Here is a 24,936-nt window from a genome sequence, read left to right as displayed (position 1 = left end):
CAGTAAGAACAATTGGCACGTTTTTGGTCAATAATATATAATGATTCTACCAGAGTTTGAACCAAAAACAGAATATGGAAAAAGGCCTACTTTGGTCGATCAATTCAATAATTAATATGGATTTCAGCTATTGATCTTGAATTTCCTCCACTTTGCCCCATTATCCACCATCCCATTTCCTTTCCCATTATTCTGTTACCAAAAGTCATTACATGAACACCTCCCACCTTTGAACTGATGGAAGCGACTCCGGTCCCGCACTATAATTTCTCGCCCAACGATTCTTGAAATGATCTTGGCAGCATCATGACAGTCATTACAAACTCGCAGATTCTTTACAATCCGAATAGTAGTTCCTTCGCTAGTGCTAATGAGACCAAATGCAATTGCCAACTTCTCACTATGGGTGGATAGTGCATCCTCCTTCTCTTCCTCATCAATGTTATGCACCACAAGATCCGTTTTTGGTTTATATCCTGCCACCTTCATTCTCAACCCCAATTCTCTGACCATTGAATATATCTTGTCAGCCTGAGGATGTGACTTATCCCCCATGAAGAACTCGTGAACTGTGTTATTAACCTCAATCCAACTGCATCCAGGAGTTTTCATCACTCCATTCTTCTGCATCATCAACCTGCAATTTGCAGCATCATCCAACCTACCTATTGAAGCATAAACATTGGCAAGATAAACATAGCTTCCAGAGTGTTCTGATTCCAGCTCAAGGATTTGTTTGACAACCCTTTCTCCACGCTCATTGTCTTTGTAAATACGACAACCGCCAAGCAATGCACCCCAAACTACAACATTGGGTTTGATTGGCATTGAATTGATCAAATCCTCTGCTTCAGCAAGGCGTCCAGCACGGCTGAGAAGGTCAACCACACAACCATAATGCTCAACCTTGGGAGTGATTCCATACTCCTGGTCCATCAGATAGAAATACTTGAGCCCCTTATCAACTAACCCTGCATGAGTGCATGCTGATAATAAGCCCATGAAAGTAATCTCGTTTGGCTTCAATCCACATTCAACCATTTCAAGGAAGCACGCAAATGCTTCTTCCGCATGTCCATGCATGGCTAACCCAGTAATAATAATACTCCAGGAGATGACATCTCTCTCCTGCATCTTATCAAATATCCGCCTTGCCTCTGCTATGCATCCACACTTAGCATACATGTCTGCTAGTGCATTCCCCAAAAAAAGATTCAACTCCACACCACCCCGACAAATGAACCGATCAATCCACTTCCCCAAGTCCAATGCACCCAAGTGAGCGCAAGATGATAATATGCTAACAAGAGTAACGCTATTGGGCTCGAGACAGCCCGTTTGTTGCATCTCACGGAATAGGTTGATGGCATCGGCATATCTCTCATTCTGCGCATACCCAGCAATCATAGCGTTCCAACATACCACATTTCTTTCTGGCATGGTATCAAAAAGCAAACGAGCAGAATCAAGGTCACCCATTCGAGCATGGCCGGTTATCATGGCCGACCATGAGACCACATTCTTCTCGACCATTTGGTCAAATACCCGTCTTGCAGATTCAACATCGCCACCCAAAGAATAACCTGAAACCAATGTGTTCCAAGAAACCACGTCTCTAAGAGGCATATCATCAAACAAATGCTGGGCAACCTCCGGGCAGCCGAATTTAAAATACATATCGACAAGAGAATTCTGAACGAAGAGGTTGGATTGAAACCCAGCTTTGGCGACCACGGCATGCATTTTCCAGCCATCTGCTACAGAAACGAGACCGGCGCAGGCCTTGAGAACTGAAGTGAAAGTATACTCGTCGGGGTCGGGGGTAGGTGGAGATGACAGTAGGGTGTTGAAGTAATGGAGAGTGTGGGACCAATCGTTGTTCTGGGCGTAGGCTTTGAGGATGGAATTCCAAGCGAAGATGTTGGGGTTACGGAGTTGGGCGAAGATGAGCGCAGCGTAACGTAGCTTAGAATGAGCAGAGCAGACACCGATAAGTTTGACGGCTACGAGGTTAGGGTCAAGGAAGGGAGGAGGTGCACAGATTAAGAACTGAGCTTGAACCTGTAAGAGTTGTTTCATGCTTAGCTGGGCGGCGCATTTTAGCACCAATTTCGTGAGCTTGCGATGATTGTTCGATTGAAAGGCCAGGTTGAATTGGAATCGCAGCTTCGAACTTCGAACTTGGAAGGAGAGGGACAGACTCAGTCACAGAGATCAACTTCAACTTCAAGTCTTCAACGATTATTGCTACTGCTTAACTGTTTTCCCAACCGTCGCTGACTCGTTTGGCCGAACCGTTTAATCAACCCTTGCTCGGACCACAACCTACCATCTCTCTCTCATATATATATATATATATATATTAAATTCTTGGAATTAACCCCGGAGATGTGAAAATTTGAACCCAATTACTTTTGTCTCACTTTTAACCATTAAGGCTGAATTTGGAAGGAGTACAAATGTAAATATGTAGAGTGCAAAACCTTATATTTCGTATGTATTTACATTGTACATATTTACATTTGTACTGTTTTCAAAGTGAGCCTAAATTATTAAGTTATTTGTTCATTTTTTTTCATTTTAATATTTGAATGGGTACAATAATTAATGTAAAAGGTAATATTTACAATAAAATTGTTAAATTTAACCAATAAATATAATATTACTATATAAATTTTAAATTATATATTATAAATTCAAGTTTTTAAAGAGCATACTTCTTTGTTTTTTTAAGGAAAGTGTAAGCCAAGTGTAATTACATGTAGCTTGGAATTGCAGAGATTGCAATGAGGACCGTAAACCACGAGCACATGTAAATTGCGATGAGAGCTGCGATGGCATGAAAGAAGCCACTGAAACATTTGTGATGAGTATTATACTGATCACAGTTTTGACGACCAAACGCCATTGTAGATCCTTGTGATGATTGAGGATTGCCCTAAAACGATGAACGTGGTTGTTTGCACCTGCAGTGGGCTATGTACATCATCCATAACCGACTGAGCCTCAATGGATGAAGTATGCCTCCAAGTTCTCTGCAATAGGCTGCGACGACTTGCTTCGTCACAATAACCAAGTCACCCAGACGCATCATCATCCTAAAAAGCCTTATACTCAACACATGACTATGGACAAACTCAAAAGGGCCATAGTCAAGACATACCACGTGAGGACTAGTGAATCCTTATCTCGTACAATCTCACTAGACACGTGATGAAACCCCAACAAAGATTATTCGATAACAACCAAAGAATCGTGATACACCTTCCTAATGAGAAAAGTCCCTATTTGTTTATTTTTCATTATTACTCTAAGGATTTCTCTACAAAAAGGAGAGACTCGAAGGCTCACATGCGAGACCTGTCTTTAGAATCCCGACTTCCTGAGTTTCCAAGTTCCCTTGCCTCATTATCCTCTTGCAATCCCCTTTCTTACACAATTCCTTCTCGACCCCACCTCCATTGATCCCTGGTCATTTTTGTCTTTTGAAGAGACCATCTCTTATTGCCTCACCACCCTTCCTACACAAAGAACAGGTTCCATGGGTTGACCTTGGAACTTACCCCTATAGGGGTAGGTTTTAGGTTCTACCATGGAATCCAAACAAACCAACCCATGCTCACCCCTAGTTTAGGGGTCTGATTTCATTTACAACAAAAGCCCCGTGAACTTCCAGATATCAACAAACACCCCCTCTTCGTTTGGTTGTGTGTAGAAGTTAACTTACCAAAATATCCATTCAAGAAATTTCTATAAAACGAAAATTGCAACAAAAAAGCCCAAGAACTTTTATAAAATAATGAAATTGCAGCAGACACAACATGTAATTAATATCAACTAAACTGGTAATAAATGGAAATAAAAACACTAAAAACCCATTACAAAGGGTGATTTTGAAATTTAGAAAAAATTAAACAGCCACATGAGAATCTTTTTCAAAGAATGTTAATGAGGGGCTCTTTGTTGGAATTTGAAAATTTAGGGAGAGAGTTTGAAAGTTTAGGGAGATAATTACCACTACATGCAAAGTCTATAGTAGTATCTAATTTACTATTTTTTTCTGGACACCTAACGATTGTGTTAAATCAGAGATTATATAGCAATGGACACCTACCATTTCAATTCTCATTTTTTCTCATTCTCACCCAAGATGAAATTCTAAAATGGACACGAATGGGTAAAAATGGGTAGAATGAGAATATTGCTATGAACCAAACACTTGTTTTCTTAAAAATAAATTCTTTTCAAATTGACAAGTGTTCTATATTACTCATTTTCATTAAAAAAAATGTTTGAACGACCCTAAACCACCAGTCTAGGTCTCCAAAATCTTTGGCATAGATGTGAATTGGTAGATGGCTCAATGCCCACTAGCATAAGTTTCCACGACAACCCGCCAATAAACATTTATGGTGGTGGTGGTGGTTTTGTAGACCTAGGCCTGTGGTTTATGACTGCAGGCATAAAGTTTCTTTAAAGCATGAAAATGAGCAAGATGGGGTATAATTATTTTTCATGTTACTGCTACTTCAATGTCATGGGCTGATTTTTCATTCTAAAAAGAATGATGCTCATGATAAGAATTTTGTAACCAAATGCTTTAATGTTATTCATTCTTGCTCATTCTATAAGAATGAGCAAGAATTAAAAAATGAAGCCCACAACCGAGAACCAAACATGGCCTTATGAGCCATAATGCAGTGCAAGGTGCTGCAGTCATTTTGCCTCCTAAGGGCCACATAGGCATTTTGATTTTACCAAACCATAATCTTGTTTAGTTGGGTTCAGTTGGGATCTATTGCCCATAAAACACATTACAGTACCCTTTCAATATGAATTGACACCACATATCATGTTTTAATATTAAAATAAATTTAAATCTCACTCTCATTATATGTCAATTTTATGGCCCCAGGATAGGATACTTCGATGATTTGAACCTTGTTTTCACATAACCCAAAGTAAATAACATCATTTAACTCAACCCAGTCCGGATCTCTAACAAAATACATTCCAACTGAACCCAACTAAAGGGGTTTTTATAGATATGATATGATATGACCCTTTAAAAAGGAGCAAACCATAAATTTCTCTATGAAAAAATAAGTCACGCCAAAGAGTTGAAACAAAACATGGTAAAAATGAAATGAAATCTTAAAATAAAATAAAAAAAATCAAAGAAAAATACTTGGCGTTAATGTGTAATAAACAGCAATAAACCATTATAACAATATATTCTTTTTTTCGGTAGAAATTATAACATTTTATTCTGTGCCTAACCATTTGTTCTCCCTATTTTCAATTCTCTGTTTTTTTGGGGGTATTTCCACAGAATCTATATGTGGTTCATTTCCTTTTTGTTCCTTTTATTTTACACGGTATCTACAAATTTTCTAATCCAACAAAATATGGTATCTTGAAATTTAAAACGAATGATATAAAATGAATGTAAATCCTGATACCTTGGTAATATGGCACCCTTCAAAGCCATAAAAACAATAGAGGGCAGAGGGGCTGCCAATTACCTGTTATGTCAAGACTGTTAAATTAACAAGGTCAAAAAAAAAAAAAAAAAAAAAAAAAAAAAAAAAAAAAACAGAAATAAAGAAACCTTCTTCCGGATCAGAGGCATATCTAAGTTCTAACACATTCAAAATTTCAAACACAACTCCAGGATGCCTTTTCATATTTCACTTCAACTAGCTTCCAAGGTCACCGTAATACATTGTCCATACTGCTACTATATTGCTATCACATGAGCATCATCTACAAACTGTCAACTCCCAACAAGTAACCAGAGTGTGTAGCAAGTTACTAACAACAATCACTGAAAACCTCACCTATTCTTCATCATAAAACTCTTCTTCTTCATCATCAAAGTATTCTTCATCATCATCTTCGTCTTCATCTTCATCTCCCTCCTTCCCATCCTGAAGAAACTTGGACCCTTTTGACTGCTGCCTTTTTAGCTTCTCTTGAATTCGGTCCCTAATGGCTGTTCCCTGGAAAATGCACAAGATCTGGAATCACCAAACGTCCAGGGAAATCTGGAGTTTTTATAACTAATACATGCAATGGAACTAACCATTTTATGGCAACCTTCCTCAAACATCTCAAGAAAACCAGCAACCCACCGATCTGCATTCTCCACCCACATATTGTGATGCATACCAGCAGTTTTTGCCACTGTTTGTATCTACAATGTTGGGGAAACAATTATAGTCATCAAAATCATTACTGGCTACAGAAGAAAGTGGTTACAGATCAACTAACGGGTTCATATTGAGGTAACAACAGTGCATCCTTGTTAATTGGCATCAACATCAATAATGGCATTGATTCAGATGCACAAAATTGAGGGTGAGCCTTGGCATAACAATGGGGTTGCTTCATTGTGACCTGGGTGACCAGGGTTCAAATCTTGGAAACAGCCTCTCTGTATGTGCAGGGGTAAGGCTGCATACATCTGTCTCTCCCCAGACCCTTCATTGGCGGGAGCCTCATGCACTGGGCTGCCCTTTTACGCACAAAATGAACCTTGACAAATCAGGATGCAAGTAATGACTTGATGCTGCTTTTTCATATAAGATACTCGGATATGCCCAAGGAAATCAACATGTAAATCAGTAAATATGTGTGTGTGTGTGTGTGCGAATGCACACACCAATACCTTTTTTTCCACTTTTTCTTGGTGCTCCTTCACTTTCTCACGGAGCTTATTTAATCCCATGTTCACTCTTAGCCGCTTCTCCTGATGATTAGAAACAGATAAGGTTGCATCATCGGAAGAAGAAAGTAGAAACAAAGCCACTGTAGGAACAGCACAGATCAAATAGGATCATCCAATTATCTAATCCTATTTGAAAGGAATCATTTAGAAACAAATATAAAAAAGACCATACCTTCACATAGCTAACTCCAAGTTCCTTTCGTGTGTATCCACGATCCAAGTTACGCATCACATATTGATTATAATCCTTAAGAATCCTCATTATAATGTCTGAAGTAGATATCCCTTCTGTCCGTTTTGTTTCCTTGAACTTCCCAACGGCTTTGACCTGTACAAAAAGGACTTACATCATGTATATTATTCTTTAATAACAACAACAAAAATTGTTGTAAAACAGAAAAATAAATAGTGCAGGGGTAATATGGTTGTTTTGCTCTATTAGATTTTAATTAAAAGATGAGCAGGCACACAACCCCTCACTTGATTCATCTAAATCTCTCAACTGTTCTCTCTTCATTTTCTGGTTTATAGCAGAAAACATAATATCGGAGCAAATTTTTATCAATATTGATGAATTTTTATGTGCAACAGGTTCTGTGGTTGTGCCTACCCAGCCTTTTTAGCCTCTACAAAAGAACAAAATGAACGACCCTTTAATTCCTTTCTACAATTTCCCAATTAGGGAGATCAATCCCCAATACAGCTGAATTTACTAGTGCATTGTCCCGCTAATGCATCCACCATACAGTTGGCTGACCATGGAACCCACTTATAACTTGTTCTACTTATTGCAGCCCAGTGTGCTAACTCTCTCATTATCTGTATTTCCAAGAGCATGCACTATTTGTTTTTAGCACACAGTAGTGCAAGCATTCCATTCCACCACTAGCTAACCAAGTTGTAGAAAATTATCCACTCACCTACTTTGTGAGAAACCAAATAGTTCAGCTCTAGTAGAGTCACCAACATCAACAGGTCAAGAGTGCAAATATGACTTCATCAAGCACAAGAGGTATCGGGGTTTCCAACATTACATCCATCAAAGTTCAGCTTATGTGTTTTAGGAGCCAAAGGGGACAATAAAGGCCTAAGTTTACTGTTCATTGAAGAGGAACTTGCCACCCATGGCCAATTCCTTGTAAATCATCCATAGAGAAGGCATCTGCCATCTTAACCTGAAGTGCCACCCTCATAGCAATGGTCTTAATGAACACTTCTTTAATTTACCATCTCCATGGTATTGGACATAGTTGTCAAGGCAACGCCTAGGCGACAAGGCGCCCTTTGAGGCTCGCCTCGCCTAATCGCCAAGCAGTTTTGTACTACTACTACTAATCGCCAAGCAGTTTTGTACTACTACTTTCTTTTTTTCTTCTTTTCCTATAATAAAAATAAGGGTTCAGCCCCTATATTTTTTGAATTTTCTTTTCCTTCTTTTTTTCCTTCTCATGAATATGTTGATTTTCCATACTTTAACATGAACTCAATACTTTCTTATGAAAATTATGAATAATTATTAAGGAAATATGGCTATGGTACCCAGTGAACTACCCTAGGATCTTTGTTTTCCATATAAAAAAATCCACCACCGAGACGACTAGGCGACAAGGCACCCCCCTGATGCCCAGCCTCGCCTTAGCACCTTGAAAACTATGGTATTGGAGTATTAATCCACCATAAATTAGATCACCAAATCCTTCTTTCTTTCCTTCTATTATTTTATCCCTTTTTTTTTTCCCATTATTTGGATCAAAAGTCTTTCTCCTGGTAGATGATTAGATCATACTAGACCCACTCTTTTTTCTTGGTCATGTGACCAGGTCTTCTTTTGATTCTCAACTCCTTTAATGAAAAGAGATAAAGCACATTGATCGTTGTCCTGGTGTTTATAAGCTGCATCAATTTTGTTTCTGGTCCAAGGAAAACTGTCTCAAGGATGCTAGTCCAAGCGGTCTTTTTTCCTGCTCATCTTTATACAAAATTCTGAATCAAGTCTTTCTTCAGCCTATTTCTTCCCCTTTTCCTTTGAAAGCAATTTGGATTGGACCTCCCCCCAAAAATTAAGAGACTTGAGAATCTCAAAGTTGATAAAACATATGAGGGAGGGAAGACAATTCATTGAGCAGTAGAAGATACAGAAAATTAATTTCTTCCTGAGTTCTGTTTCCTACTCTCCTCGCTGTCTAACTTTGAACTGTATGCGTTCATGGTTATAACTTGAATACAATTTGCTTTTTCCTGTTCATTATAAAAAAATATATAGCTCAACTCTGCATTAAGGCCAGTTAAAGGCCTCTGGATGATCATCAGTGGTGCAGCTGACCTTGAAGAAGTGTTTGTGTAGAGATACAGTAAATGAGTCTTAGTTGCTGTTTTATGTGTGGTCTTTTTTTATTAGTCTGTTTTATGTGTGGTCCCACTCTTATTTATTACCTTTTAGCTACCGTTACTATTATTTTTGTTTTTTCCTCTTACTTATAGGTGGCAGGGATACTTTAGGCATTGTAATCTTCTTTTACTGAAACATATAAATAGCAAGTAGAGGGGGCGGCAGAACCATTCCATTCTGCTCTCTTTTTCTTCTATTTTCTTCTTCTTCTTCTTCTTCTTCTTCTTCTTCTTATTTCTTTCTATTTTTCTTTGACTGATCTCATATGAAACCTAAGTCTGTTACAGCTGTTATTCCAAGTTGGTATCAGAACAGGTTTAGGTTTAGGCTGAGATCTAATGTATACTTAACCGAGCCGGTTGCATGAGACTCTTTTAGGGCTCGAGTTTCAGACCTTTTTTGCCTGATTCTTGGAGGTCAGTGGAGATCAAAGTATTGTTCAAGCCTCTTCTGAGTCTGCAGTTTGCCCAGTGACCGGGAAGGATCAAGATACCTGTTTGATTGAGGTTTAGGGGTTAAACCTCAGATTGAAGGTAGCACTCATTTTTTTTTCTGGGTGTCTTATTCTTTCTTGAGATCAATAGCAGGAGGTAGGCTTTTAGAAGTCTCTGGAAATAGCGGCTGAAGTTTTCCTGTTTTCTCCAAATTTTTTCTAGATTTTTGCCTTAAGGAACAACCAGTTTTGATTGGTTGTGAACTGTGAACAGCTTGGTTGCTGTAGTTAGTGGAAGATCCTTTTCTACTTGAAAGGAGTTGGGCTGTGTGATTCTTTGCTTAATTCAGCATGGAGACTGTTGGGAATGAGTTAAAATCTGTTGGGGAAGGGCTTGTAGGGGATGGTAGTGTGACAGACAACAATCCCTTCCAGATTACTACAATTAAATTTGATAGAGCAAATTATTTGAAGTGAGCTCAATCGGACATGATGGCCATTAGAGGAAGGGGCAAGTTGGGGTATGTAACTGGGTGATACCAAGAAACCAGCCAAGGAAGACCCCTCCCATGCCAAATGGGTTTGAGAAAATTACCTAGTAATGACTTGGCTATGTATCGATACAGCCTCATATCAGTAGAAATTACCTTTGGGCAAAGACAGCTAAGGACATTTGGGATAATATGAAGAAAACTTAGGCCATGTTTGGGAGTGCTTATTTGGGCCAGGACCACATCATTAAGCACTTATTGGCGTTTGGGAAATAAGCCCGAAATAACTGCTTATTTTAAAAATAAGGGCTTATTTTTTAAACCCAAATTTCCAGCTTTTTTTAAGTGCCTATACAATAAGAACCTATTCAATTTTTTTCTTTCAAAATTATCCCTAGTTGGATTTTAAAATACCACTCAGTGCTGTCGATCTGGTCCGATGAGATAGCAGGTGAGATAGAATCGATAGATAGAGAAAAAGAGTACCTGTTATCAGGATGAATGACAAAGCCAGTCCAATGCGATAGTGAGACAAACAGAGAGAGAGAGAGAGAGAGAGAGAGAGAGAGAAAGAGAGAGAACCACCCATAGGGTACATTTTGAAAATTTGAAAGAAAATGAAGGACAAAAGAGTTACAAGTGCTTATTGGAGAAAAAGAACACCAAACACCCAATATGAAATAAGTGCTTTTTTTTAAATAAGCACTTGAAAAAGCTGGTGCCAAATGCAAATAAGTGCTTATTCGAATAAGCACTTTTTTAAGCACTTATTTTTAACATAAGCACTCCCAAACATGGCCTTATTCTCAGCCCCTTGATGTGGCCATGGCTTATGAGCCAAAAACTGAAGTAACAAATCTGAAGCAAGGGGAGAAACCTGTTTCAATTTATTCTTCATCTCTAAAGTCTCTGCAGCATGAGATTGATTACTTGGAGACAATTGAATGGGAGAATCAAGAGGATGCAACAACTTATAACAAGTTGGTGGAAAGAAATAGGGTTTTTGAATTTCTTGTTGGGTTGAACTCTGAATATTATATTGTAAGACAACAACTTCTCACCAAGGATAGTATTACCTTGTTCCAAGCCTATTCTCTGGTTGCATAGTGAGGAGAGTAGAAGGAAAGTTATGCTGCAAAATTCCCAAAATAAAATCGACCTTCGCAGCTATGAAGCAGAAGCATAGTGGTGATAAGGAGAAAGAGATTAGGAAGGAAGAAAAAAGGGAAGTGATCTGTGACTATTACATAAAACCTAAATACACCAAAGACACTTATTGGAAGCTTCATCCCCATTTGGTGCTTGCAAGACTTAAGAATAAGAAGGAAAAAGCAAATGTAGCCACCACTACAAATGCCTCATCTTCTTCTAGGGCTAGAAATAGTTGGTTAGCCACAAAAATGGCACCATTATTTAGTGGGTCACCAATTCATCATGAAGAAATAGTTGGTTTGCCACAAGTGTGGGGTTCCATACCCACACTCAGGCTCTAGTGTGTGTGGTTTCATACCCACACCTAGTTGTTTCTAATTTCTTTTATTAGTAGTTTCTAATTTCTTTTTAGTAGTTTCTAATTTCTGTTATTTGAAGTTTCTAATTTCTGCTAAGTTGGGCTGGCTGGCCTTGTTGTTTCTAATTTTTGTTTATTTCCTATTCTTGTAAGGATCCTAAAAGCTATAAATAAAGGAGTGTATGGGGCGGCAGATCATTCACCACCGAACCCCTTCTTCCTTTTCTCCAATCGTCACATACTCTCTCTCTCTCTCCTCTTCAAACCTGTAATACAGTAAACAGTTCTTCTTCTTCTTCTTTCAAGTCATCATATGTACAGATCATAAGAGCCTATGCTTTGGAACAACATACCCACATTGGGGAGCAACAATGTTGGGCCTACAAGCTTATGGGCTACAACTATACAATAGAATATAAACCCAGGCCAAGTAACAAAGTTGCTGATGCACTCTCCCGTGTATATGAGTTTCACCAGATGACTATATCAGTTTCAGTGTTTCCATTGGTAACTAGTTCAAGGAAGAAGCTCAGGCAGACCCAAAGCTCCAAGTCATTTGCACCAAGTGGGCCACAAACCCAGCTAGTACACCAGAATAGAGTGTGGTGGATTCCACCCTTTTGTACAAAGGGAAACTTGTTATTTCAGCCCAGTCGGCCCATCAACAGCAGCTCCTGAGCTTAATTCACGCTTCTTCACAAGGAGACAACTCCAGGATCTTAAGAACTTACTGACAACTCTCAGCCCACTATTTCTGGGTAGGCATGAAGAAAGCAATTAAGGCTTACATGGCAACTTGCACCATTTGTCAACAGCAGAAGTATGAAACACAGTACCCAGCTGGACTATTACAGCCACTTAAGATTCCGGAGCAAGTTTGAGATGAGGTGGCAATGGATTTCATTACTGGTCTTCCAAAATCAAAAGATAAGTCAATAATTGTGATGGTTGTTGACAGGCTCTCCAAATATGGGCACTTTATCCCTTAGGCCCGTCCCTTATACAGCCAACTCAGTAGTTGAATCTTTTATATGGGAAGTAACAAAACTCCATGGCACACCTACAGCAATCATTTCAGATCGGGATGCCATATTTCTCAGCCATTTTTGACGAGAATACTTCAAGCTACAAGGCACATCTCTACATCATTCCACCAGTTATCACCCACAGATTGATGGCCAGACGGAGGTCCTTAATCGATGTCTGGAAACATACCTAAGGTGCATTGCAGGTGAAAACCCCAGCTCTTGGGTTCATTGGCCCCCATGGGCAGAATTTTGGTATAATACCACCTTCAGGGGGGAGAGTTTCCTCTCAAGAAGTGTGCTTGCCATATATGGCCTCTGATATGCAACTTGCTGATCTCTTCACCAAAAAGCAGTCACCAAAGTCAAGATGGAGACAGATCTCTGCAAGTTGGGATTGATCAATATCTATTCCCAACTTGAGGAGTATAGAGATACAGTAAATGAGCCGTAGGTGTTGTTTAGTTGCTGTTTTATGTGTGGTCCCACTCTTATTTATTGCCTTTTAGTTACTGTTACTGTTATTTTGTTTTTTCCTCTTACTTATAGGTGACAGGGGTACTTTAGTCATTGTAATCTTCTTTCATTGAAACATATAAATAGAAAATAGAGGGGTGGCAGAACCATTACATTCTGCTCTCTTTTTCTTCTATTTTCTTCTCCTTCTTCTCTTCCTCTCTTTCTTTTCTTGACTGATCTCATACTAAATCTAAGTCTGTTACAGCTGTTAGTATTGCATCATATCTTATCAATTGTGTGTGTCTATATGTACACGTGTATTTATAATATTGATAGTCGTCTTATCAATCATATATTGACATGGGTTTTATAGCATCAACTCCCTATCAACTGTTCTTTCCTATATCACCATTGTTTTCCATTACCATTTGTGTCTTATAGATTTTTGTCCAAAATCGGTCTCCTAGACGTAAATTAACTCCCAAGTCTATTCACTTTGTATTTCTTGAGTACCCTTGATTTTTTTTTTTTTTTTTGGGATAGTAAAAGTAGATTTTTCATTAAAATAAAAAAAAAAAAGTATTACAACTTCATCAGATGTTAAGGCAACACCAACATACAAGTTAAAACAAATCATCTAAATTACAAATTTGCAACCCAACACTTCCCCAAGATCCTCTTTATTAACTTGTTTAAATTCTGGCAGTACCAAATACAGATCTGCCAACAGCCCCACCAGCCTATCTAAACTCCAAGCTTTATCTTCAAATACTTCCTTCCAGATGTTCCAGCAGATTGTAAAAGATATACAGCACCAAATCAACCCTGCTTTCTTGCTGCCTCTGAGTTTTGGCCATGCTGAGAAGATCTCTGAAGTAGACCTTGGCTGATTAGTTTTTTTTTTAAAGAAGTTAACTGATTTCATTAAAGGAAAGAGGGGTACACAAGAAGGTGTGCAAATACAAAACAGGGGCCAGACCCCTGAGAATTACACAGGTGGAAAATTATCACAATATAAGGTCTCCAGAATGACACCTATTTTTGCTAAACCATCTGCAATTGCATTTAACTCCCATGGAATCCAGTATAGAGAAACATTCGTATGAGCCAATAGGTCCCTTGCCTCTGTTAAAATGTGACTAAGCCTCCATGGTCCAGCCCCCTGTTGTCCTAACCATTTTATAGTATTTTCTGAGTCACCTTCAATGGAGAAGTTCTGGATACCCAGTTTGCTGACTAGGCGAATCCCTGTAAGAGCTGCTAACACTTCTGCCGTTGTGGAGTCAGCTATCCCAATCGGACCACTGTATACCCAGCGGGTGAGTCCATTTCGTCCCTTAGCCCCCTATGCCGGCAGCTCCAGGGTTACTGAAAAGGCTTCCATCAAAACTTAGAGTCCAAGTTCCTTACCGTCTTATTGAGGAAACTCTGGGAAGATTGGAATAGAAGGGGAGGAGGTCAGAAAGTTATACACATTCCTATTAAGGTCATTGATATTGATTCCTATGAACTCCTCTGAGCTAGAAGCCCACAAATTGCAGTGATAAGTGATGTGGTTGATCAGCTCACCCTCAGATTTTACCTTATTTTCTAAGAGTCGATTGTTCCTTTCCTCCCAAATTCCCCAGAGCACAGCATGAAGTACTATCAGCCAGTAAGCCTTACCTCTCTTACTCAGACCTCTTCCTTGCCACTGAGAAATCAGTTCCTGTAGGTGCTTAGGAGCCGCCCAACTATAGCCAACTAGCTGTAGGAAGAAGTTCCAGATGTTGCTGGTTACCTGGCAGTGTATGAAGAGGTGGTCAGTTGTCTCTCCCTCACGAAGGCAGAGGATACAGACATGAGGGGAGATAAAAAGCCTTCCAAGGTTTTTCTTCTGCAGCAGCTCACAAGTGTTTACTCGATGCAGACAAGCCTCCCAAACAAAGAAACTCACTCTTGAGGGGACAAACTTGCACCAGATTTTATTGAAAGGGAAGTCACAGTCTCTGTTTCCTGCAACCAGAGCTTCGAAGAAAGACTTGGATGAGAACTCACCTCCGGGATGAGGTTTCCAGACTCAGGAGTCTTGGGAGTTTGGGGAAATTTAGACTTCTCTAAGAGAGAGGAGGAGGCCAGTTATCTCACTGATCTCCAGTTCCCTTAAGGGTCTTCTGAGGCTCAAGTTTATGTTGCTTTCATTGGGAGAATTGGAGAGGCACTGAGAGATGGTTGCATCTTTGTTTAGGGTAAGGTTGTAGAGCCTAGGGTAAGAATATGCTAATGTGGAATTACTCCACCACAGATCCGTCCAGAACTTTATTCTCGTTCCACTACCCACCCTAAATCTTATGAAAGAAAGAAAGGCATTGTGAATGGAAGTGATACCTTTCCAGGGATTTGAGGAAGCTGATTGGTTTGAGCGGAGATTGCAGTCCCAACCGTTTGCATTTAACCCATACTTGCTGGTGATGATAGCTGCCCAAAGGGAGTTAAATTCAATGGGGAATCTCCACAGCCATTTTCCGAGGAGGGCATTATTCTTCTTACCATGAAAAGTGTTGTGAAGAGATTTCAAATGAAACCAAAAATCTTGTAAGAGATGAACAAATGGCTGCATGTTTCCTCTTATTCTTTGCATAGGACACATATACTAGCCATGTTAAATCCTCTACTCTTCAAGTGACCACAGTCAAGACACTATACATAGAAACAAGCCACGCAAAACCCTCTACCCTAGGAGGAACCAGGTTGCTCCAAATACCTTCAGCCTGGTTTGAACCTAATTGGTTCCTGCATAGAGCTAAATAACAAAACTTCACAGACTATTTTCCATTGGGGCATTTTTTCCACCATAGTTCATCCCTCCACTGAGCTGAAACTTTCACCCTCTCTAGTTTGTCCAAAAGTGCAATGCACTCTTCAATTTCCCTGTCAAGTGATGGTCTTCTAAATCTTGGTCACCAAACCAGATGCTCCCCTCTTCTCTCATAACAGTTTAGAATGGTCACATCAGATCAGCCTCAGCCAACCTACAAAACCTTGGACATAATTCACATAGTTTTCCTATCCCACACCAGTCATCTTCCCAAAACCTGATTCTTGCTCCATCTCATACTGATAAGCTGATCATACTTAAGAATTCCTGATTAAAATGATGGTTTAAAATGCCCTTAAATTTCCTAATATTTCCACATTGTATTTCCATTCCCATGGGTAGTGACACGAAATTTTACTGGAATCGACATTGTTGCTGCCAAAATTTGCAACAAGGACAGAATTGGAAATTTTCTGGAGATCTCGACCTCAGCTGGTACCTCCACTGCTATGGAGCACCTATGACTAAAAGAGAACATTAGAGGCCCTGGGCTTATATCCTGAGGGCATAGACACCTCGGCACACCTCACTTCATCTCACCTCATCTCATATCATGTCTCATCGAGCTCTTCTTTTTTTTTTTTTTGATGAATAATAGTAAGTTTATTGATTCAGAAGATGTCTCATCGAGCTCTTCAGCTCATTTTCTCTATTTTCAGCTAAAATTTGCGGCATATTCCCTAGTGAACACTACCAGCACTATGCAGAGTACAAGAGTTAGTATTATAATATAAGTTGATGACAATTTTGTAGATACATAGAAATTATATATATATATATATATATAGAAAAAGGTAACGTAATACTTATTGAATCAAAAGCAGCACATACAAGCTGAGATCAGTCCCAGAACAGACTGAACAGCTCAGCAATTATCTATCTATCTATCTATCTATATATAGATATACATATTGTAGATATGTACTGTAGAGTAGCAATTTTATTACCCTCCTAACGTACATGATTACCACTTTGAGCCAACTCGATATTCATTTCAAACATGAAGTTAAATATTAGTTTTTGTTTGTTTATATATATTATTCGGTTGATCTATTAGAACCATTTGCATTTTCTATGAGTTTAAATTTTGCTTTAACTCATTCTATCATGTAATTTTGAATATTAAGGTTTACATGACAACTTTAGACCATATTCTTTTGTCTATAACCTTAGTTTCTTAGCTTTGTTTAATGATTTAGAACACGATAATAATTTAAAAAGATGTGCCTATGCTTCTTTTAGCATTTCATAAAATATCATATGCTTCTTTTAGCATTTCATAAAATATCATTTTATATTTTTGTATATTTTACAATGTTTCCATCATGTCTATAATTTTTACAGATTTCATTTTCTATATCTTATTCGGGGTGTCCTATTAAGTTATGTGTATATTCTCATTGTAGTAAGGATCCACCAATATAATAAACCATGAAAGGAGTATGTTCTCATACAACTCTCTAGAGGCAAATCCAAGTTTTACTCTTTCACATCCACAATCTCAACCAAGCAATCCTGACTGTATCTCTTGTAATCTTGATTTACCCATGGTCATTTGAAAAGGTGTTATATCTTGTACCCAACACCCTATTTTCCACTTTACTTTTTATGCTTCCTTGTCTCTTTCTTACCATGCCTTTATATTTGCTATATATAGTATTCTTATTTCTAAAAAATTTGTAAAGGCTTTGAGACATATCATTAGTGGAAGAAAGCCATGACAGGAGATTAATTCTTTGTACAAGAATCACACATGGGTGTTGGTTGATCTTCCTAAGGGAAAAGAACCGATAGGTTGTTCATGGGTTTCACAATTAAGCATCAAACTAAAAGTTCTATTGGAAGGAATAAGCTCAATCTGATTGTACTGGGATATAGTTGGTTGATCTTCCTAAGGGAAAAGAACCGATAGGTTGTTCATGGGTTTCACAATTAAGCATCAAACTAAAAGTTCTATTGGAAGGAATAAGCTCAATCTGGTTGTACTGGGATATACATAAATAAATACAATATTGATTAAACTGAAATGTTTCCTCTAATAGCAAAAGTTAACTCTATTAGAGTTCTTTTATCTTTAGTTGCAACCCATTCTTGGGCTCTCTACCAATGGGACATAATTTCTGAATGGGGTTTTGGAGGAAGCGATGTAATGGTTCAACCCTCAACTTTTCAGCTCTAGAGTAATGAGGGCAAGGTGTGTCACCTCAAGAAAATTACTCTATAGCTTAGAATAGTCTCCTAGGACATAACAAGATTAACAAAGCAGTCCAGTAAGTGGGATATAAATAATGCCAAGCAGATCATACTCTCTTTGCGGAGAGAAGTCAAGGTCAATTGACAACAGCAATAGTGTATATTGATGACAATCATTAGGGTAAACAGTCCTCTTCAAATCCAATGATTAAAAGAATATCCAGCAGCTCGATATGAAGTTAAAAGATTTTGGCCCATTGAAGTACTTCCTAGGTATTGAATTAGCTCAATTTCATAAGGGCATTTTTATTTCACAAAGGAAGTAAATTCTTGGTCTTCTCAAGGTCAGAGGAAAGTTGGGCGCAAAACCAATAGGCACCCTCATGGATCTTAATCAGAAACTGAATGGAAATGATGGTGAAGTTTTGGGTAATGTCAAACAGTTCTTTTTTTTTTTTTTTTGAAAAGGGTATTGTATTGTATTAATATATGAGTCAAAGCCAATAACATCAGTCCATGTACAATAAGAGCTTGTACATTGGGAATAAACAAAAAGACTCAATGAAAAAACGGTCCAGCTTGCAAAAAAAAGAGAAAAACTGGACACCATTGAGTAGAAACCACTATCTACTGATTTAGTCAAGCTTCTTGTGAAAGGAAGAGGAGAAAGTTGTGGATTTCAGCAATAGGAAGAGAAAAGGAAAGAAAGGAGAAGGTCAACTAGGATTGTGCATCATAACCCCAGCCGCCCGCCCCTCATTCTATTTATATTTAACTTAAATATGAGATATTACAATAATGCCCTTAGTAGGGCGGCAACTCAAACTAAATAGTTACAACTCTTTTAAAAATAAAAATTAATGGGCCCAAGGCCCAACAACTTCTTAATTTAAAAGAAAATAAACTAAACACAAATCGGCCCAATCAACACTCCCCCTCAAGTTGGGAGTAGATGTCAAACATTCCCAACTTGCGTAGATCATGCTCCAGCTTATTCTTTGCAATGCCTTTTGTGAGAACACCAGCAAGCTGCAGATCAAAAGAAATGTATGGAAGACAAACTTCTCCAGAAGTTACCCTTTCTCTGATAAAATGTCTATCTACTTCAATGTGCTTAGTTCGGTCATGCTGGACTGGATTATGGGCAATATTAATTGCTACCTGGTTATCGCAGTATAGCATCATAGGTTCTTCTGCCTGTAAACCGATTTCTTCCAACAGAGAACGGATCTAGAGAAGTTCTGAAACTCCATGTGCCATGGCCCTATATTCGGCTTCTGCACTTGATCTTGCCACAACTGTTTGTTTTTTACTCTTCCATGAAGACTAGGTTACCCCAACTAGGGTACACACTCCTGAAGTTGATCTTCTGTCAACAAGGCATCCTGCCCAATCCGCATCTATATAAGCCTCTAGCTTCAATTGTCCATGATCAGTAAACAATATGCCTCTGTCTGGATGTCTTGTCAAATAAGCAAGGATCCTGTCAACTGCCTTCCAGTGCTGGTCTCGTGGAGCATGCATGTATTGACTCACTAAACTTACTGCATAGGAGATGTCTGGCCTTGTCATACACAAGTATAATAGTCGACCCACAAGTCTTTCGTATCTCCCAAGGTCCTTTATTGGTTCACCTTCTGATGCACTGATTCTATGGTTCTAACCAATGGGGGTGCTAGTTGCCTTTGTTCCAAGCTTCCCTGTCTCTTGGAGAAGGTCCAAGACATACTTCCTTTGAGAGATAAAAATTCCATGATTCGATCTTGCAACTTCGATGCCTAAGAAGTATCTCAATTCTCCAAGATCTTTAATCTCAAATTCCTTATGCAGGTTCCTCTTCAGACTATCAATCTCACTTAGATCATTCCCAGTGACAACAATATCATCCACATAAACAATTAGGATTGACGCCAAAGATCCCTTGCGCTTCACAAACAAGGTGTGATCAGATCGTGTTTGAGGGTAGCCGAAAACAATCAGGGCATTTCTGAATCTGTCAAACCATGCTCTGGGAGATTGTTTCAAGCCATATAGTGACTTCTTCAGTTTGCATACCTTTCCCTTTTCAGCATTATCATAAAAACCAGCTGGAAGATCCATATACACCTCTTCTTGCAAATCCCCATTTAGGAAAGCATTCTTCACATCCAATTGAAACAAGGGCCAAGAGTACGAGGCAACAAGAGAAAGGAGTATCCGAACAAAGGTCATCTTTGCAACTGGCACAAATGTCTCTAGATAATCAATGCCATAGGTCTGTGTGTACCCTTTCGCAACAAGTCTTGCCTTGTACCTCTCTATACTTCCATCTGCCTTGTACTTTACTGTGTAAACCCATCTGCATCCAACTGTCTCCTCGCCTTCTGGTAGGTCCACAATCTCCCATGTCTGATTCTTAATCAAAGCCTCCATCTCTTCCTGCATAGTTGTCTTCCACTCAGACTTGGAGAGAGGCTCACTAACACCCTTGGGTATAGACACTGAATCAAGAGAAGAGAGAAAAGCATGGTAAGAAGAAGAAAGTCCACTGTAGGATAAGTACTGCAAAATACAATGAGCAGTGGTGTGAAGAAAGTCCCTTTTCTAAGAGTAATAGGGAGATCAAGAGGAATACCTGAATCCGTATCAGCCGAATCTGGAGTCTCCAAGGGATCAACAGGAAGTGGTGTGAATTCTGCTATAGTGGAATAAACCGCCTTATGAAGTCTCTGTCGTGAGTAATGCTGTGAGACAGAACGCAAAGGAGGTGGCAAGGTAGGTGACATTGGGTGGTGGTCAAGCACAGGAGTAGACACAGGGACTGGAACTAGGAGAGGGATAGACTGCTGACTTACTTCCCCAAAACACTCTCCCTGAGAAGGATTCCTTGAGAAGAAGTACGTAGATTCAAAAAAGGTAATGTCCATAATAACATACCGGTTCCCAGAGACTGGATCATAGCAACGGTACCCTTTCTGATTCTCTGCATATCCAAGGAAGACACATTTCTTTGCCTTGGGATCAAGCTTCGAACGGTAAGGACCAAGGATATGCGCAAAGCAGACGCACCCAAACACCCTTAGAGGAATATGAAAAATCTCCCCCTGAGGAAAAAGAAGGCTGAATGGAGTGCTGAATCCAAGTATACGAGAAGGCACCCTGTTAATCAGATATACTGCCGTGAGAACTGCATCACCCCAAAAACGAACAGGAACTGTAGTTGTGATCATCATGCTTCTTGCCGTCTCAACAATGTGTCTATTCTTCCTCTCTGCAACACCATTCTGCTGTGGACTATAGGAGCAACTACTCTGATGGACAACACCATACTCCAACAGATATGAGGCAAGATGTCTCTCAAAATATTCCCTAGCATTGTCAGATCTGAACATCTTTATTCTCGTTCCAAATTGTGTTAGTATCATCTGGTGGAATTGCCTCACCAAGGACGGTACTTCATCATGGGATTTCATCAGATAAATCCAGGAATATCGAGAGAAATCATCCACAAACAGGAGAAAATAGCGATAACCACCCATAGAGGGAACATGATAAGGGCCCCACACATCCGAATGAATAACATCCAAAGGAGAAGAACATCTTTTATTACTAGGTTTAAAAGAGTATCTACAATGCTTTCCAAGTTCACAACCTTCACACTTCAAACTTGACAGACTCACAGACTCAAACAGCTTTGGAAACAAAGAACTCAAAGAAGAAAAATACAAATGACCCAGACGATTATGCCAAGGCATAATCTGATCCACAGATTTTGACTCACTGTCCCTGCAAACATGATTACTTTGGTGAAGAGGAAGAGAATCCAGGAGGTAGATTCCATTCACTTCATGACCACTCCCAATCGTCCTCTTTGAATCCAGATCCTGCAAAATACAGTGTCCAGGAGAAAAAATTACTGAGCAGTTCATATTCTTAGTCAAACTACTAACAAATAATAAACTGGTGCTCAATCTAGGAACATGGAGGACAAAGGGTAAACAAATGAAATCATTAATCTTGACATATCCCTTCCCAGCAATAGGAACATGGGATCCATCAACTGTGGAGACCCTATCTCTACCAGAACAGAGCTGGTAAGAGGAGAAAATAGTGGAGCAATGGGTCACGTGCTCTGAGGCTCCAGAGTCTATAATCCAAGGAGATCTCTCCTTACCTGAAACAGAAACATAGTTTGCAGTGACATGTGAACTACCTATGTGGGCAAAGGAGGTAGAGTGAGCTCCACCTATGCTACTTGTACCTTGTTGTCCGCTTGCAGTTGAACTGGAACTAGTTGTATCCTTCTAATTCAAAAGTACCCAAACCTCTCAAGCTCGGCCCTTATTGCAGCAGCTGCAACGGACTCCAAAACAGTTGTAGTAGGGGGGGTCGGAGTATCACCTATAACTGCCATGTGTGCATTTCCTTTCTTATTCTTCAATCTGGTCGGCACAAGATGTGGGTGAAGCTTCCAACAAGTATCTCTTGTATGCTTAGGCTTCTTACAGTAGTCACAGACCAAGTCCCTTTTGTCTTCTTGTTTTCATTGCCATTTTGTTTAGATTTCACAGCACTTACCATAGCGGACTGATCAAAAATGAGATTCTTCATCATTACATCCCTCCTGCACTCCTCTCCTGACACAAAGGCATATGCTTGGGAGAGAGTGACATTGTCCCTGGAAAGAAGATGTTGTCGTGCAATGTCATACTCTGGGTTAAGGCCAGCAAGGAATTCGAACACCCTATACTTCTCTAAGTGTCTTTGATAGGTAGTTGCATCCTTGGCGGTTTCCCAAGCAAAAGTCTCTAGATGGTCGATCTCCTACCACAGGGTCTTAAGGACTGAAAATAGGCTGCAACAAATTTATCTCCCTGCCTTGTATCAATAATCTGATTTCTCAGTTGATAAGCCTTAGCAACATTCTCCCTTTGTGAATAGGCTTCTGCAACCCCATCCCATATCTCCTTAGCAGTATTTGCCCATAAAAAATTTTTACTTATATGTGGCAACATGGAATTACACAACCATGTCATTACCATATAATTTTCCTGCACCCACCGGGAGTTGCCGGTTTCAGGTTTCACCTCTTCACCAGTAATATACCCCAATTTTCCACGAGCACCAATGGCCATCTTAGCAGATTGGGACCATTCCAAGTAATTTGTACCATCCAACCTAACTGTAGTAATGGTCCCAACTCCAAAGGGGTCTCCAGCACCTCCTCCCATAAGTCCCATTTCATTCCCGGGCTTATATTCAACTCTGTGTCCCTCCATGCTTCTCAAAAGGGTATAGAAACAAATAAAAAATGCAGCAAGAACAAACAAAACACCTTCTGGAACCAACGACACTCCTCTGGTGTCCTGGACTTTCTTTCCACGAAAGATTCCTTTTCGGTGGGATGGGAGAAGAGAGAGAAAAAGCAACCGCCCTCTCTAGGAACCTCCAAACCACGTGGGACTTGAATCGCCCCTTATAAAAGACTCCAAGGAACCTTAAAAAATTAGGGTGCCACTACCTAGGTCAAAATTGAAGAGTCCAACAAAAACAGGACTCTTTCCCTTTCTCCAGTTTTTCCTGATTCTGATGAGAAACCCTAGACCAGCTACAGGGCATATAGATCCATCAAGAAAATCCAAAAATTGGGCTTACCTAAGAGCTTCGATCAGCCTCTTAAATCTCCATGCAATCGGCCGATCTAGGGCTGCATGAGAAAATCACTTCCAGAACCTTTAACCTGCTCTGACACCAAGTAGAAACCACTATCTGCTGATTCGGTCAAGCTTCTTGTGAAAGGAAGAGGAGAAAGTTGTGGATTTCAGCAATAGGAAGAGAAAAGAAAAGAAAGGAGAAGAAGGTCAACTAGGATTGTGTGTCATAACCCTAGCCGCCAACCCCTCATTCTATTTATATTTAACTTAAATATGGGATATTACAAAGGTGCCCTTAGTAGGGCAGCAACTCAAACTAAATAGTTACAACTCTTTTAAAAATAAAAACTAATGGGCCCAAAGCCCAACAACTTCTTAATTTAAAAGAAAATAAACTAAACACAAACCGGCCCATTCAACTCATTGAAAGCCCTTTGTACACTTAACCAGGAACACAAAGAGCCTATAACCTTGTTTCTAACTGAAGCTATATCAGAACAATTGTTAATCAAAGATTTGGTTGTTTCTTTTCTTCCAGAGCCCACAGGATGGCAGATGGAAAAATCCCTCAAAGCAGTTTGCCCCTAGCATTCTAACCCTTGAGAAACCACCCTTGTAGAAGTTGAAGGACCAATTCAGGTACGCAGGACTGAACACTAAAGCAAGACCAAACCATTTCCCATAATTGCGAAGAAAAACTGCAATGGATAAAAAGGTGATTGGAGGATTCAGAACCCTCATTGCCCAAGGGGCACAAGATATAAGGAAGAAGCATCCCCCTTCTGAGCAGTCGATCAGTGGTAAAGCATTTACCAAGCACCGCAGTCCAAACCAAGAAAGCAACCTTCGATGGGGCATGGGAAGTCCAAATCAAAGCCTAAGGGAAATAACTGTCCTCGCAAGACACCAAGTTGTTGTAGGACTGAGAAGAAAACTTGCCTGAAGAGCTCCAGGACCAGAGTCTTTCATCCTCAGACCAAGGATTAGGCAAGATGCTTTGAACAAGGCTTAACAGCTCAGTCAGTGGGCTGATTTCCCAATCATTGAGGTTCCTTCGAAAGTGGGACACCAAACAACCTCCCCATTCACAGAATCAAAGCAACCTTCAACCATAGCATCCTTATCTAGTGCAATATCAAAAGGAGAAGGAAACCTTTCATGTAGAGCAAACCTTTCATGTAGAGCCAGGTTTCCACACCACTGATCATGCCATAAT

The 24,936-nt window shown here is 39.6% G+C and overlaps 1 protein-coding gene and 1 pseudogene across 2 annotated transcripts in view; both read right to left on the bottom strand.

Moving 5' to 3' along the window:
- LOC148846560 (putative pentatricopeptide repeat-containing protein At5g40405 pseudogene) lies at positions 1-2,272 on the bottom strand (annotated as a pseudogene). Its single transcript, XR_016102347.1, has one exon. The product of XR_016102347.1 is annotated as a putative pentatricopeptide repeat-containing protein At5g40405 pseudogene (transcript).
- A 3,384-nt stretch (positions 2,273-5,656) lies between these two features.
- The window catches only part of LOC148846559 (choline-phosphate cytidylyltransferase 2-like), a 46,796-nt gene continuing 27,516 nt past the window's right edge, over positions 5,657-24,936 (bottom strand). The window contains exons 5-8 of the mRNA XM_088954922.1: positions 6,903-7,058; positions 6,671-6,751; positions 6,086-6,196; positions 5,657-6,002 (exon numbers count right to left, since the gene is read on the bottom strand). Of these exons, the coding sequence (XP_088811048.1) occupies positions 5,841-6,002; positions 6,086-6,196; positions 6,671-6,751; positions 6,903-7,058 (510 nt within the window). The 3' untranslated portion in view covers positions 5,657-5,840. The remainder of the gene's footprint in view (positions 6,003-6,085; positions 6,197-6,670; positions 6,752-6,902; positions 7,059-24,936) is intronic.

The sequence above is a fragment of the Nelumbo lutea genome, chromosome 7, assembly GCF_056320005.1.
Source record: "Nelumbo lutea isolate HS-2025 chromosome 7, American lotus-T2T, whole genome shotgun sequence".
Lineage (NCBI taxonomy): Eukaryota > Viridiplantae > Streptophyta > Magnoliopsida > Proteales > Nelumbonaceae > Nelumbo > Nelumbo lutea.
This window is presented reverse-complemented; position numbering and strand designations above follow the sequence as displayed.